Here is a 17119-nt window from a genome sequence, read left to right on the forward strand (position 1 = left end):
TTATATAATTTTAATTGTTCTGATTTATTTTTAAATTTTTCAAGAGACCAAGTCTAGTTCTGTCAGATTATAGTGTATTGGTGGTGCACTCATAGCTCACTGTAGCCTCCCAACTCCCTGAACTAGGACAATAGGCATGTGTTGTCACTCCTGGCTAATTTTTTTTTAATTTTAAGAGAGATGAGGTCTCTAGTGTAGAAATGGGATCTCTGTGTATCCTAGGCAGATTTCAAACTCCTGGCTTTAAGCATTCCTTCCGATTTGGCCTCCCTCCCAAAGTGCTAGGAGTACAATTGTGAGGCACCATGGCTGCCTAATTTCAGTTATTAAAACAGTCCAGCACTCAGTGTGTCGGGGTGAAGAGAAATGATATTTTCAAAACAGCCAAAATGATTTGTAATAGTGTATGAAATAAGTATGAATCTTTGGAATAGAAAACGCATCTCCTAATCATATAAAATTTTATAGTAAATTTATTTTATACATTGTTCCACATAATCATTGTTTGTTCTCTCCCTTTCAGAACCACTTGAATATACATTAATTAGCAGCCATTCTTTTTTTTCCAAACATGCAAATACACTTATCACTGCTGTTCGTGATAGCTTTGTTGCAGTTGGAAAAGATGCCTCTGGTAAATATATTAAGAGCATTTTTAAAATTATTTGTTCAAATATGTTTTTAAAAAGGTAAAATAGCAGATATTTATATGGTACTGCTTTATTGGCTAGAATGTACAAGAACCTTATGTATATTCATTTAATACGGCAACCTCCTACGTTTGTCTGCTTTACAAATGGGGAAACTGGGTTGTCTTGTGCAAAGTCACATAATTAAGTAGTAGATACTCAAGTTGTATGGCTCCATCATCTGCGTCTAAACCTCTGTCTTCTACAGTTTTATCAAATAGGAATAGAAATTTCAAGATAGTTTGCTGTTTAACTGATGATGAATTGCATTTTTATTGATCCTCAGATACCCTTTTGAATCTGTGTTTTTCTTTGTCTCAAAAGTGAATGTTATTCAACATAGAAGATTGAGAAAATAAAGATAATGGAAAAAAAGATAAAGCAGTAGCTTTGGTTATACAACCCAGTGTTAACATATTATAGTCCTTTTTTAAAAAGTGTTTAATTTTTTTAAACACAACGAGGTGATGTTTTATGAACTTATTAAAGTGTTGAATATCATAAGCAAAATTATATTAAATTATTGTATTCGTTTTGTTACTTCTTTAGTATAAGGCATAAAAGGAAAAGCCTTTGTGATATGTACTTTATTTAAAATACTCAAATTTATTTGGTTTGACAGATGCAGTTGTCAGTGCTATCTGGAAGGAACTTATTAGCTTGGTGAAGTCAGTTACTGAATCTGGTAAGGACCGCTACACTGATCAAATACAAATGATTTTTATAGCATTCAGTGAAATGTTTGGCTTTTGTGTATAAAATTTATTTTAAAATATTTTTTAGTATCACATCTTCTAGACTTTAATTTATAGTTGACCCTTTAACAGTGCTGGATTTAGGAGTGTCCACAAACCCCATACGGTCGAAAGGCTATGTATAACTTTTGGGTCTGTTTTGTTTGTTTGTTTGTTTGTTTTTTAGACTTGCCGTGACATCATAGCTCACAGCAGCCTCAATCTCTTGCTGGGACTATAGGTACCTGCCACACACCCAGCTATTTTTAGAGATAGGGTCTCTCTCTTGCTCAGACTGGTCTCAAACTCCTGAGCTCAGCAATCCACCTGCCTTGGCCTTCAGAGTGCTGGGATTACAGGCATGAGCCACTGCACCTGGCACTCAGATATAACTTTTGATTTTCCAAAAACTTAATAACTGATAGCTACTATTGACCAGAAATCTTACCAATGACATCAGCAATTGATTTGCACGTACTTTCTATATTGTGTGTGTTAATATATATTCTTACAATAATGTAAGATAAAAGAAAGCGTTCTTAGGAAAATCATAAGGAAGAGAAAATGTATTTGCTGCTTATTCAGTGGAAGTGGATTGTCAGAAGAGTCTTCATATTGACTGGGCTTTTGAGTAGGTAGAGGAGGGCTTGGTCTTGCTGTCTCAGGTGGTAGAGAAGGGAAAAAATAATATAAGTGGACCCACACAGGTAAAACTTGTTCAGAGGTCAACTGTACTTTAAAAAATACAATTTTTTTATAGCTAAGTATGTATATTCACCTCTAAAAATGTTTTTAGAACTACACCTTTCCTTTTTGATAGGTAACAAAAAAGAAAGACCAGGTTCTGAAGTTTTGACCCTCTTAATAAAATCTTTGGAAAGCATAGTGAAGTCTGAAGTATTTCCTGTATCCAAAACACTGGTAAGTGCAATACTTACATGTTGGACATTAAAAACCATATTGTGGAGTGGCGCCTGTGGCTCAGAGGGTAGGGCACCAGCCCCATATACCGAGAGTGGCAGGTTCAAACCCTGGCCCAGCTAAACTGCAACAAAGAAATAGTCAGGCATTGTGGCAGGCGCTTGTGGTCCCAGCTACTTGGGAAGCTGAGGTAAGAGAATCACCCAAGCCCAAGAGTTGGAAGTTGCTGTGAGCTATGACAACACGGCACTCTACCAAGGTCGATAAAGTGAGACTCTTGTCTGTAAAAAAAAATTCTGAATTTGAATTTTACATTGAAGATATTGCACAGATCAAGGTTTAGGAAGACTACTTTTTTTTTTGAGACAGTTTCAAGCCATCACTCTGGGTAGAGTGCTGTGGCTGTCACAGCTCATAGCAACCTCAAACTCCTGGGCTTAAGCAATTCTCTTGTCTCAGTCTCATAAGCAGCTGGGACTACAGGCGTCCGCCACAACACCCGACCATTTTTTGGTTGTAGTTGTCATTGCTATTTGGCAGGCCCGGCCTGGATTCAAACCCTGCAGCTCTGGTATACGTGGCTGGTGCCCGCTTGAGCTTCAGGTGCCTAGCTGACTTTTTTTTTTTAATAGAGCCAGGGTCTTGCTTTGTTGTCCATGTTACATTGGGTGGAGTACAGTGGTTCAAGCAAACCTTCAACCTTAGAATTCCAGAGTACTAGGATTATAAATGTGAGCTATTGTACACAGCCAGGAAAGACATTTTTATATCAAATATTTGTCACCAATTTAGTCCTGTTATAATTAATGCTTTTATTTATTTATTTTTTTGAGATAGTCTTAAGCTGTCGCCCTGGGTAGAGTGCCGTGGCGTCACAGTTCACAGCAACCTCAAACTCTTGGTCTTAAGCGATCCTCTTTCCTCAGCCTCCTAGGTAGCAGGGACTACAGGTGCCCACCACAACGCCCACCTATTTTTTTCGTTATAGTTGTCATTGTTTTTCGGCAGGCCCAGGCTGGATTTGAACTTGCCAGCTTCGGTGTATATGGCTGGCACCTTAGCCGCTTGAGCTACAGGCACCAAGCCATAATAAATACTTTTATATTGACTTTAGAGTCATTTGAAACTTTTTATTAAAGTAAATTACTATAACAGAAACTACAGAAATCTTCAATGTGATAAGAAAAAGTCAGCCATACAGAGAAAATGAGGTAAAAAATACGATACTGGAAACTCAAATGTCTGCTATTTTTATGACAAGATTGTTGTGTACCTTATAATGATTTCCTGGTACATTGTTTTAAATGAACTCTCTCCAACCAAGACAATGACTTTGGTATTAAATATCAAATATTTAATATTTAAATATTTAATATTTGATGTTTAATATTTAAATATTTGGTGTTGAAGTATTTAATATTTAAATATTAAATATCAAATATACTGGTTTTAAATCAGTATAGTAGAGAAGGAAAAGTGAATTGGATATAATTTTTATAATAGGCTGCAGGTGGAACTATCAATACCCTATTTAAATTCTTTCCTGAACTGGGTGGGGTGGCTCACACCTGTAATCCTAGCATTTTGGGAGGCTGAGGTGGGTGGATTGCTTGAGCTCAGTAGTTTAAGATCAGCCTGAGCAAGAGTGAGAGCCCGTCTCTAAAAAGTAGCTGGGTGTTAGGGCAGGCACTTATAAACCCTTTCTTGGGAGATTGAGGCAAGAGTATCTCTTGAGCCCAAGAGTTTGAAGTTGCTGTGAACTATCATGCCAGAGCACTCTACGGAGATAAAATGAGACTATCTAAAAAAAAAAAAAATAGTAACAAATTCCTTTTAATTGTCTTTCCTTTATGTACTATGACAACTCTGTTCTATGGTAGCATAGTGATTAATAGCACGGGCTCTGGAGCAGAGTAGGTTGAATCCTGGCCCAACTATTAGCTGAGTGAATTTGGTCAATTTATTTTCTTGGCCTTTAACCTCATTTGTAAAAAGGGTTACAGCAGTAGTTGCTTTGAAGATTAAATGAATTACATGCCAAGAATTATGGGCCAGGCACAAAATAAATGCCATCTGTAAGAGTATGTAAAAGCGTATTTTCACTAACATAACTCTGTCATATTATGACACCTGAGATTATATAGTGTATAGTATTAATACAAGCATTATCATTGGAGGGCAATTTAATTGGCTTAGTCAGATTTTATTTTTTTACTTTATTTTTTTATTTATTTTAATTATTTTATTTTTTGAAGCAGAGTTTTAAGCTGTCACCCTGGGTACAGTGCTATGGCATCAATAGCTCATAGCAATCTCCAACTCAGGCTCGGGCAATCCTTCTGCCTCAGTTTTTCTATTTTTAGTAGAGACTGGTCTTGCTTTTGGCTCAGGCTGGTCTCGAACTCGTGAGCTCAAGCAGTCCGCCTGCCTTGGCCTCTCAAGAGTGCTGAGATTATAGGCATGAGCCTCTGCACCTGGCCTCAGTTAGATTTTAAATTAGCAAGTTTTGTTTTGTTTTGAGACCAGAGTCCACTCTGTCGCCCTGGGGTAGAGTGCCTTAGCATCCAGAGCAACCTCAAACTCTTGGGCTCAAGTGATCCTCTTGCCTCAGCCTCCCAATGCCCACCATAGTGCCTGGCCAGTTTTTCTATTTTTAGTAGAAATGAGGTCTTGCTTCTGCTTGGGCTGGTCTAAAACGTCTGAGCTCAGGCATTCCACCTGCCTCAACCTCCCAAAGTGCTAAGATTACAGACATGAGCCACCGTAGTTAGCTTGAGTTTGCAATCTTAGACCCAACTTTTACTTAGCAGTCCTTTGACTGTTTGCTTCAGATACCAGATATTATATAATTGATTACAGAATGTCTTTTAGCAGTATAAAAAAATAGCCCAAACTCCATTAGTGCTGTTAATTAATTATGGGCATTTACATAGCAGTATTTACAAAAATTGATGGCAAAACTCCATAACAGTAAAATTAAAGGTTAGTCGCAAAGTTAAATTTATCAGTAATGATTTATACATAGTTATATCATCATCAATTGTTTAAAAGAATGTATGTATAACAGCATAAGGAAGTTAAGTGTTCCTTTGTGTATTTAAGTGTTTATGAAAATTTGGAAGATCTGGGAAACTAGATTTAAACTGAAAGTATTGATTATCACATGAGATTTAAAAAGAAATAGTTAACACTGACAGACTTGTACTAATATTTTTAGGGCTAATTTACTGTAATACCTTTTCTTCTTCTTAGGTCCTCATGGAAATTACAATTAAAGGACTTCCTCAGAAAGTATTAGGTTCACCAGCATATCAGGTTGCTAATATGGATATTCTTAATGCAAGTATCCTAAATGTAATGCTTTAAAGATTGGCCCCCCAAAATATTTCCCTTTCTTTACAAAAATGATATATATTTCTCTCTATAAAAAAGTGATACTGTAAAATTCTGAGAGTAGTGGATTTGAAATATATTGCCTAAATTAAAGGGAAAACTGATAAAGTAATAAGTATAAAACTTAAATAGTAATGGTGCTATGTGAATAATGAAAATATTTTTCTTATTTCTTTAGGAGACTAGCACTGCTTTTATTTATAATAATAGTGCTGGTTAATGTTATAAATTTTGGAAGCTTAAGAACATTAGTTTAAGTAATGTAAAATGTACTTACTGTATGTGGGAGGTAGGATTGTGGATTTAGCAATTTTAAGGTAATGTTTTTATATCTTGGAATCTCACCATTTCTTGATTTCTCTTGTAAATGATAAGAATATAAAGGACTGGATTTTTGTGTGTAGTTTTTAGAAATAAATTTACTATCGTCGTATCCTATGTAATGCCAATTTCTTATGCTGTAACAATTATATTTCTTACATAACTGGTAATAGAAAACAAGTGTGCCATTCTTTGTAACTGAGATGACTTCATTTTCTTCTTCAGGGAACTCCAGCTTTGTTCTTAATTCAGTTAACTTTCAGCAACCTCTTGGAATGTGGTATAGAAGATGAAAGGTAAGTTTGTACATTAAATAACCTGAAACTTTATGTTGTTTTATCTTGGAAAAGTTATGTAATGAAAGAGATTTTAAAAATTCATTTATTATTTAGTAAGTTTTTAAAAATCAAAATGACTTTAGAATCTCATCATTTTTTGTTTCTCAGTTACTATTTTTAGAATTTTGTTAAAGTTCAGTTAATGTATTTCTGCAAAAAAGTATTGATTAATGCATTACTTATAATTTTTTCTTCAGGTTTTTTCTCAATCTCGAAACACTTGTAAGCTGTGTTCTTTCTGGTCCAACTTCACCATTAGCTTTCAGTGACTCTGTTTTAAATGTTATTAATCAAAATGCAAAGCAATTGGAAAATACAGAGCATCTCTGGAGAATGTGGAGTATTATAGTCACACCATTAACAGAATTGATTAATCAGGTATGATACAAGTCTGTGACATGTTTGCCCCAAAATTTAGAGAATATTTTCCCTTTATTTTTTTCTTGTTGGAGAACATGGGGAAATGAATAGAAGTTTGAATTTCTTTTATTGTTTCAAGTTAATTTGAGGGTACAAAGAATTAGGTTTCTATGTTTGCATTTGTTAGGTACAGAAAGTTAGTATACAATTTAAAATGATTTAAATTTAAACAATTTAAAATATTCAAACTTTATGGCCACCCTGTAGAGTCCCTCTTATAATTGTCTTGCCCCCAAGAGGTGTGCCGTACACCTTAACATTATTTCCATAAAGTGAGAGCATACCCATCTCCCTCCTGCCTTCTCCCTTCTCCCCTCTCCCCTACTCCCTCTTTCCTCTGCCCCCCACCTTGAATTGATTATTTTTCTCTTACATGGCGTGTATTAGATTGTCTACTGGCTTCATATTAGGATTGAGTACATTCTATTCTTGCTTCTCTATTCTTGTGATACTTTACTAAGAAGAATGTGTTTCAGCTGCATCCAGGTTAATAGAAAAGATGAAAGTCTCCACTTTTTTTAATGGCTAAATAGTATTTCATGGTATATATGTACTATAGTTTTTTAATCCATTCCTAGGTTGGTGGGTATTTAGGTTGTGTCCACGTTTTAGTGATTATAAATTGAGCTTCGATAAACAGTCTCTAGTACAAAAGAAGTTTGAATTTAAATAGAATATGTTAAATACTTTTTTCTAGTGGAATTGGGTTGATCTAGTTGCATTTCTGCTTACTGGTAAAGTATCACTTAATAGGGACTAATCAGGTTCATTTTCTCCACTAGGGATTATAAAACTAGAAGACTCACATAATATGCATCCATTCTTGTGTTTATATTCAGTTCTTTCAGTACTCTTAGTATAGCTACTGATAATAATAGTAGTCATGACTAGGCTATATATTTCTGTGATCAAGATGCATTGCTGATTACCTAAGAGCTATATAGTTTCCACCAAGTCAAAAATTATTTATTCATTTGTGTGTGTGTTTAGCGGTCCTGTCACCTGGTTAGAATGCTACAGCCTCAGCTTACCTCACCGCAACCTCAAATTCCGGGCTTAAGCAATCCTCCTACTTCAGCCCGAGTAGCTGGAACTATAGGCATGTACTACCATGCCCAGCTCATTTTTCTATTTTTAATAGAGACATGGTCTTACTTTGCTCAAGCTGGCCTCAAATTCCTGAGCTCAAGGGATCTTCTTGTCTCAGCCTTTCACAGTGCTAGGATAAGTATGAGCCACTTTACCTAGCCGAGAATTTTTTAAGATGTGACTAATCCATATATTCCTAAATAATTAACAAAAGTAGGACTATCAACAGGGAATAGAGCACAAACTTCTGATTCCACTGTAAATGAGAAGAGAAATGAAGACTGACAAATTTTTACGTTACAGTGAAGTAGCCCTTCATGCTACACAGGGTAGCATTACTATTAAATATACTTCTCTAGAGGATAAATGGTTTACATTCCTGAATAGCTTCCCGCTGTTGGAAGGAGAGTAGAGGCCCTTTATTTTTTAAGTCCTTGGTTTGAATGGTGTGTATGTGTAGTAGACAGTTTCAGAGTTGCCTCTGGGATTCTTTTTAGGACTAAGACATAGCACATTACATTCCCAGGTTTGCTGTTATAAACAAATTACCACAGAGTCACAGCTTAAAACAACAGGAATTTATTTTTGCCATTCTGGAGATCTAGGTGTTAGTGGGACAGGTTCTGTCTGGATCTGTAAGGGAGAACCTAAATACTTATGCCTCTTTGTTGATGGTTGCTGGCAGTCCTTGCCCTTCTATGGCTTGTAACCGTATCACTTGAATCTCTGCCTCCGTCTTCACGTGGTATTCTTTCCTGTGTCAGTCCAAATTTTTCCATTCTTATAAGTGTGCTATTCCTTGGATTTGGGCTCACCCTAAGACAATATGACTTCATCTTCACTTGATTATATCTGTAAAGACTTTATTTCCAAATAGTCGTGTCCCCAGGTTCTAAGGGTTAGAGGTCTCAGTATCTCTTGAATATCTCATCACTGGGAGACAAAATTCTACCTGCTGTATATGTTACGTTACTACTTGTGATAAAAATTAGAAGATAATTTATCTAACTTTATTATTTTCCTTATTTCAGACCAATGAAGTGAATCAAGGTGATGCCTTAGAACATAATTTTAGTGCCGTCTATGGTGCATTAATTTTACCCATAAATCATATATTTTCAGTACAGAAATTTCCTGTGGTAAGCCATTGTCAAGTTCTTATGTGTGAGGAATTTGCAATTATCTGGAAGTATTTTTCACTCTTTATGAGCTCCTATAGTAATTTTTCTTAAAATAAGACTTTCTTATGACCTTACTATTAGCTTAAGAGTAAGGGAAATGGTGAAAGAAGGGAGAAGTTCCTTTGGACCTTTGATAATTGCTGGTATGTCAGCATTATTTTATCTCTTCAATTATAGTGAGATGGGGGTGGGGGATGTTATTTCCTTATGTATTAGTCTCTTCTCTGACACATTAATGTTTCACTATTTTTTAAAAATCTAAAAGATGTATCGAATATGTCAGCTGTTTGACACAAGTATAAATTTATGAAATTTCTTTTATTATTAATATTAGGCCCCTATGAAGACCTTGCTTAGAACTTGGTCAGAATTGTATCGAGCATTTGCTCGCTGTGCTGCTTTGGTGGCAACAGCAGAAGAGAATTTGTGCTGTGAGGAACTTTGTTCCAAGATAATGTCCAGTTTGGAAGGTGAAGGCCTTTTGGTGAGTTTTATTACAGTATTGCCTTTTTAAAATTTAAAGGATTCTTTTCAAGTAAGTAAAGGTCACATTTGTGGACTATTTACTAATGCTTCTGTTTATGAATGACTAAGGTAATCTTGAAAATAAGTACCACTTTGTGAAACAATATTGTGTCTGGGCTCTAAGGTCCATGTTTTAGGATTTATAACAGTGAGGATTTTTTTTTTTTTTTTTTTTTTTAATTTTTGAGACGGTCTCACTTTGTTGCCCTGGGTAGAATGCTGTGTCTTCACAGCTCACAGCAATCTCAAATTCTTGGGCTCAAACAATTCTCTTGCCTCAGCCTCCCAAGTAGCTGGGACCACAGGTGCCTGCCACAACACCTGGTTATTTTTTTTTTAGAGACAGGGTCTCCTCCGGCTTAGGAGGGTCTCGAACCTGTGAGCTCAGGCAGTCCATCTGCCTCAGCCTCCCAGAGTGCTAGGATTACAAGTGTGAGCCACTCTGCCTGGCCTTAACCGTAAGGATCTTTTACTACACTACTGTATACCTCCTTGTGCTTATGCCATTCTAGATTAATAGCACAAGGCCCTTGACTGTTCTGGACCTCGGTTTCCTCATATCTATGTCAGACCTTTAAAGTTAATCCCTTTGGAAGTTTGTAGTTTTAAAAATGTCTCTTTATTCCTTCCTTCTCTCCTCAATAAAGATAACTATACTGTGAATAGTTTGATAACATTCTAGAGTAGACCTCATGTGTAAACTACATATGTAGTGTACATACTGATGCTTGCAGATGTGTGCTGGTATTTGCTCTATCCTTATGGATTAGTTCAGTTTGTATTTATACACTTTTCTTTCATCATGGTGCTCGTTCTCCTTATAATTGTGCATATTTGTCATTAAAGGTTAATATTGATCAATATTGGTAGCCGAAATGTATTTCCTAACCCAAGAGAGAGCCCGTGTCTTTCTGACTTTAATGACAAATTGTAGTTATAGATATCCTTCACCTTTTATTGTGAGTAGGGAGAAATCACCGGGAAATTAATATCTTTCCTATGTGAGTATGTAGTTTGACATTTAGACTGACTTTCCATATCGTTTTCATAGATTGGGGCACTGCCTTCCTCCCTTGTCCCTTACATCCTGTCAGGGAGGCTGTCTTTGGGGCAGACATGTGAAGTAGTAAAATAGACAAATAGCAAGTAACAGAATAAATGGAGAAGAAACAATGGTTGGTTTTATACACTTTCATTTCAGCAGCCCCTTAACAGTTAATCATTGACTTTTTTATAAACATCAGTTTTTTTATGTCTTGTGTTACACAGAGGTTCTGCTAGCAAAGCTCTTAGTTTTTTTGTTTGTTTGTTTTGTTTTGTTTTGTGGTTTTTGGCCGGGGCTGGGTTTGAACCTGCCACCTCCAACATGGGACCGGCACCCTAGTCCTTGAGCCAGCTCTTAGTTTTTTTTTTTCAGGTATTCCCTCTTAGGTCTGTAATTTTGTTCTATTTTTAGTCTCCTTACCCCCAACACCACCTATTAAATTTCCAAGAAGTCTTTTTTTTTTTTTTTTTTGGAAGACAGATTCTTAGTTTTTCCATTCTTGGTAGAGTGCCTTGGCATTATAGCTCACAGCAACCTCAAACTCTTGGGCTAAAGAGACCCTCTTGCCTCAGCCTCCCAAGTAGCTGGGACTACAGGCACTTGCCACAGTACTGGGCTATTTTTAGAAAAGGAATCTTGCTCTTGCTCAGGCTGGTCTTGAACTCATGAGCTCAGGCAATCTGCCCGCCTCAGCCTCCCAGACTGTTAGGATTTCAGGCTGAGCCACCATACCTGGTCTTTCTGAGAAGTCTTCAATATGTCTATGGATTGGTTTTTGTTTCTGTTGGATTAAGAGGTGTGGGGAGGAGGAACAGGTTTGGAGGAGCTTGGGCTTAATGAATACCTTGGCATTTCATAAAGAATCTTAGGAGTCTAGTACTTCCATTCTCAACTTGTTGGTTCATAGTTGAATTTTAAGAGCATCTTAAAGTTGTGTTATTTCCCTAAATGTTGAGGAACAGAAAGTACAGTATTTTTTACATAGCAATTAATTGGAAAGTATTTATAATTATATAGCCATATACCATATAACCTATTTGTCAATAATGACAGTATTATTTATCCAATGGTGGTCCCTTAAGATATAATACTGTATTTTTACTGTACTTTTTCTGTGTTTAGATAACACAAATATCTGCCATTGTGTTAAAGTTGCCTACAGTATTTAGCACAGTAACATGCTATACAGGTTTGTAGCCTAGGAGCAATAGGCTATGCCTTATAGCCTAGGTGTGGAATAGGCTACACCATGTAGGTTTGTATAAGTACACTCTGTATTATTCCCACAATGACAGAATCATCTAATGGCACATTTCTCAAAGCATATCCTTGTCTGTAAACAACATGTAACTTGTCTTTAATGTAGTTTATCTGGGATAAGCTATGGATGTGTTTTATGGTATTTGTGGGAGTAAACGTATTGTATTTTCTTTCTTACTATTGAATACTATGCTTCTAACTATTGTACTTCTCTTCCCTAGAATTTGTTTTTCTTGGATAGGATTGTTCATATTGTTACATTAATGGTTGATTGCATAGACTTCTCTCCATATGATATTAAATACCAGCCCAAAGTTAAATGTAAGTATTTTCTTTACCTTCCTTTGTTGTGTGCCATCTTAATATTTTATAAGCACTTCTAAACTATTGTCAGGGAAAATCCTAATCACATTACCCACCTCATTTTACTAACTTTAGAACTTGTTAAGCCATGTCATTTACTGTGCTGGGAATGCATGTTCTTGTTCTCCCCTCCCCTACACACACACGAACACACACATGATGTCTTTGTTTTTTAACAAAACAGAAATATAATCCTAGTTAGAGATTGTCTAATAATACAAATGATTTTACTCATTCCATCTGATACGAGGGATTATTTGGACAAGAAATTTAGACATTATTTAAAATGTTTTTATTTGGAAACCTGATTTAAAAATAACCATTAGATTAATATTAACTTTGAAAAAGAAATCATAGAATGAGTTGGTTATTATTTTATAGGAAACAAAATTATCCTAACAAGTTAGCTCAGTTTTTATCATTTATTGTTAAAATTGACAAATAGAATAATAGCAAGTCTGATTTTTTGCCTAAAACTCTATAATTTCTGAAATGATAGTTGACATTGTTTCATTTGATTAAGTTTGTATCAAGATATTTATCTCTGTCAATTACATTCTAAAAGCTGTACCTAGTTTTGATTAGTTGTCTCATTATATTCCTATAAGCATTCCAGAATTACTTGATTTAGCATTACTAGATACTCATCTCTTCCAGGTATAGGTAGCAATGTAATATAAGTATAGTTTCCGTGTTCCCTATTTACTTTATTACTGTGAACTTCTGGATTTCCATTTCATTCAGTGGGCTTATAATTCATTATTTTAATGTTGAAGCTGTCCCAGATTTAGGAACTAAGAGTCCCTTCATATTGGCTCTTAAGACCTTTAGATATGTCTCCATTTTTCTTTGAGAGTATTGGTATAAGATATTCAGCCTTGGCTCGATGCCTATAGGTCAGTGGCTAGGGTGCCGGCCACATGCACCGGGGCTGGTGGGTTAGAACTCAGCCTGGCCCTGCCAAACAACAATGACAACTACAATGAACAAATAGCCAGGCGTTATGGCAGACGCCTGTAGTACCAGCTACTTGGGAGGCTGAGGCAAGAGAATAGCTTAAGCCCAGGAGTTCAAGGTTGCTGTGAGCTGTGATGCTACAGCACTCTACCGAGGGTGACATACTGAGACTTTTTCTCAAAAAAAAGATATTCAGTCTCATCTTATGCTTTCCCTGCAGCCCAGAATTAGCCAATTCTCTAAGGAACATGGTTCTTTTTATCTGAGAGTGCCATTTAGAAACTAAGATTTATTCACTGTTTACAAAGTTGTCCTTGTTTCTGTATCCTCTTGAGTGGGCAAAGCTGGGAAATGGGGGTGAGTGATCACACAGCTATACTTGTTTATTTAAAAACTTTTTTCTTTTCTTTTCCTTTTTTTTTTTTTTTTTTGAGACGGAGTCTCACTATGTTGCCCTCAGTGGAGTGCCATGGCATCACAGCTCATAGCAACCTCCAACTCTTAGGCTTAAGCAATTCTCTTGCCTCAGCCTCCCAAGTAGCTAGGATTACAAGCACCCACACAATGCCCAGCTGTTTTTTTTTTTTTGTTGCAATTGTCCTGGTTTAGCTGGCCCTGAGCTGGGTTTTAACCCTCCAGCTTGGGTGTATGTGGCCAACACCATAACCACTGAGCTATGGGCGCTGCCCTGCTTGTTTCTTTAGATGTACCTCCAGGTACCATCTAATATCTCGTGGTTTATACTAGTCATTATCCTTTCTGTATTTTCTTTAACCGAAAGAAAATATGGAAATTACCATTGCCTCAATTTGTTGACAAGTTGATCCAGTTACACATGGATTGTCGCCTGAGCTTTAACATCCTAATAATTTTTGAGTGTTTTCCAGTGTACATTTATGTCTGAGAAACTGATTATGGGAAGAAAGGTTGACTTTCTTTTAGTAGCAACACTTATTTTTCATTTTACCTCATGAGGTTGATTTTTCTGTTTGTTTGGGTTTTTTTTGAGACAGCGTCTCACTATGTCGCCCTTGGTATGGTGTGACATAGCAACCTCAAACTCTTGGGCTTAAGTGATTCTTTTGCCTCAGCCTCCCCAATAACTGTGACTACAGGTGCCTGCCACAATGTGGCTATTTTTTGTTGTTGTTGTAGTAATCATTGTTTAGCAGGCCCAGGCCAGGCTCAAACCCTCCAGCCTCAGTGTATGTGGCTGGCGCTCTACCCACTGAGAGCTATGGGCGCTGCCCTGAGATTGATTTTTATTTATTCATTTTTATTGTTGGGGATTCATTGAGGGTACAATAAGCCAGGTTACACTGATTGCATTTGTTAAGTAAAGTCCCTCTTGCAATCATGTCTTGCCTCCACAGGGTGTGGCACACACCAAGACCCCAGCCCTCTCCCTCCTTCCCTCTCTCTGCTTTTCCTCCCCCGCCCCCCGACCTTAATTGTCATTAATTGTCCTCATATCAAAATTGAGTACATAGGATTCATGCTACTCCATTCTTGTGATTCTCTACTAAGAATTCTTTACTAAGAATAATGTCTTCCAGTTCCATCCGGGTTAATACGAAGGATGTAAAGTCTTCATTTTTTTAAATAGCTGAATAGTATTCCATGGTATACATATACCACAGCTTGTTAATCCATTCCTGGGTTGGTGGAGGTTTAGGCTGTTTCCACATTTTGGCGATTGTAAATTGCGCTGCAGTAAACAGTCTAGCACAAGTGTCCTTATGATAAAAGGATGTTTTTCCTTCTGGGAGATGCCCAGTAATGGGATTGCAGGATCAAATGGGAGGTCAGCTTGAATGCTTTGAGGTTTCTCCATACTTCCTTCCAGAAAGGTTGTACTAGTTTGCAGTCCCACCAGCAGTGTAAAAGTGTTCCCTTCTCTCCACATCCACGCCAGCATCTGCAGTTTTGAGTTTTTGTGATGTGGGCCATTCTTTCTGGGGTTAGTTGGTATCCCGGGATGGTTTTGATTTGCATTTCTCTAATATATAGGGATGATGAACATTTTTTTCATATGTTTGTTAGCCATTCGTCTGTCTTTAGAGAAGGTTCTATTAATGGCTCTTTGCCCATTGATATATGGGATTGTTGGCTTTTTTTGTGTGGATTAATTTGATTTCTCTATAGATCCTAGTTATCAAGCTTTTGTCTGATTCAAAATATGCAAATATCCTTTCCCATTCTGTAGGTTGTCTCTTTGCTTTGGTTGTCGTCTCCTTGGCTGTACAGAAGCTTTTCAGTTTAATGAAGTCCCATTTGTTTATTTTTGTTGTTGTTGCAATTGCCATGGCAGTCTTCTATGCTTTCTTTGAGGATTTTTATTGTTTCATGCCTTAAATTTAAGTCCTTTATTCATTATGAATCAATTTTTGTGAGTGGGAAAAGGTGTGGGTCCAGTTTCAGTCTTTTACATGTAGACATCCAGTTCTCCCAACACCATTTATTGAATAGGGAGTCTTTCTTCCCCCAAGGTATGTTGTTGTTTGGTTTATCGAAGATTAGGTGATTGTAAGATGTTAGTTTCATTTCTTGGTTTTCTATTCAATTCCAAGTGTCTATGTCTCTGTTTTTGTGCCAGTACCATGCTGTCTTGACCACTGTGGCTTTGTAGTACAGACTAAAATCTGGTATGCTGATACCCCCAGCTTTATTTTTATTTCTAAGAACTGCCTTAGCTATATGGGTTTTTTTCCTGGTTCCATACAAAACGCAAAATCATTTTTTCTAAATCTTGAAAGTACGATGTTGGTATTTTGATAGGAATGGCATTGAATAGGTAGATTGCTTTGGGAAGTATAGACATTTTAACAATGTTGATTCTGCCCATCCACGAGCATGGTGTGTTCTTCCATTTGTTAAAATCCTCTGCTATTTCCTTTCTGAGGATTTCATAATTTTCTTTATAGAGGTCCTTCACCTCCTTCGTTAGGTATATTCCTAGGTATTTCATTTTCTTTGAAACTATGGTGAAGGGAGTTGTGTCCTTAATTAGCTTCTCATCTTCACTGTTATTGACGTATACAAAGGCTGCTGACTTGTGGACATTGATTTTATATCCTGAAACATTACTGTATTTTTTGATGACTTCTAGGAGTCTTGTGGTTGAGTCTTTGCGATTCTCTAAGTATAAGATTATGTCATCAGCAAAGAGGGAGAGTTTGACCTCCTGCTCCCATTTGGATTCCCTTTATTTCCTTGTCTTGCCGAATTGTATTGGCTAGAACTTCCAGCACTATGTTGAATAGTAAAGGTGACAGCGGACAACCTTGTCCGGTTCCAGTTCTAAGAGGAAAAGCTTTCAGTTTTACTCCATTCAGTAAAATATTAGCTGTGGGTTTGTCATAGATAGCTTCAATCAGTTTTAGAAATGTGCCACCTATGCCCATGCTCTTCAGTGTTCTAATTAGAAAAGGATGCTGTATTTTATCAAATGCTTTTTCTGCATCTATTGAGAGGATCATATGATCTTTATTTTTGCCGCTGTTAATATGGTGGATAACGTTTATGGACTTGCGTATGTTAAACCAGCCTTGCATCTCTCCTGAGATTGATTTTTAATGAATGACCACTGGATAAGGATTTTCTTTTAAAATGAGATCTTTCCTTAAAAGAATGGGTTGTCTGAGAGAAACAAAGGTAATTTTGGAATGGGCAAGAGAAGTGTGGGTTTATTCCTCTACATATTTCTCTGGAGAGATGATGTAAGAAGGATACGAAGGAAAGTCAATGCTTTTAAGACACATCTTCCTTGAAATCTTTTTCTTACAGGATTTGGATCTGCATTGTTCAGTGTTATTTATAAGGATTAGTGTACTATAGATGAGACAGGAAATGGCCATTTCCTAATGGCAATTTTTTCTTAATT

At 36.6% G+C, this 17119-nt stretch overlaps 1 protein-coding gene across 6 annotated transcripts in view; it reads left to right on the forward strand.

Annotated features, from left to right (window-relative positions):
- The window catches only part of RIF1 (replication timing regulatory factor 1), a 71069-nt gene that overhangs the window by 26237 nt on the left and 27713 nt on the right, over nucleotides 1–17119 (forward strand). For 5 of the 6 annotated variants that reach the window (XR_008381255.1, XM_053597614.1, XM_053597615.1 and 2 more), the window contains 9 exons: nucleotides 524–634; nucleotides 1312–1374; nucleotides 2244–2344; nucleotides 5597–5683; nucleotides 6284–6354; nucleotides 6594–6774; nucleotides 8937–9044; nucleotides 9421–9570; nucleotides 12138–12237. Coding sequence is in view for 5 of the 6 variants with exons in the window: in XM_053597614.1 (XP_053453589.1) it covers nucleotides 524–634; nucleotides 1312–1374; nucleotides 2244–2344; nucleotides 5597–5683; nucleotides 6284–6354; nucleotides 6594–6774; nucleotides 8937–9044; nucleotides 9421–9570; nucleotides 12138–12237 (972 nt within the window). In the remaining variant the exon portion in view is untranslated. The remainder of the gene's footprint in view (nucleotides 1–523; nucleotides 635–1311; nucleotides 1375–2243; nucleotides 2345–5596; nucleotides 5684–6283; nucleotides 6355–6593; nucleotides 6775–8936; nucleotides 9045–9420; nucleotides 9571–12137; nucleotides 12238–17119) is intronic. The other variant, XM_053597613.1, reaches the window with a different exon arrangement.

The sequence above is a fragment of the Nycticebus coucang genome, chromosome 7, assembly GCF_027406575.1.
Source record: "Nycticebus coucang isolate mNycCou1 chromosome 7, mNycCou1.pri, whole genome shotgun sequence".
Taxonomy (NCBI): domain Eukaryota; kingdom Metazoa; phylum Chordata; class Mammalia; order Primates; family Lorisidae; genus Nycticebus; species Nycticebus coucang.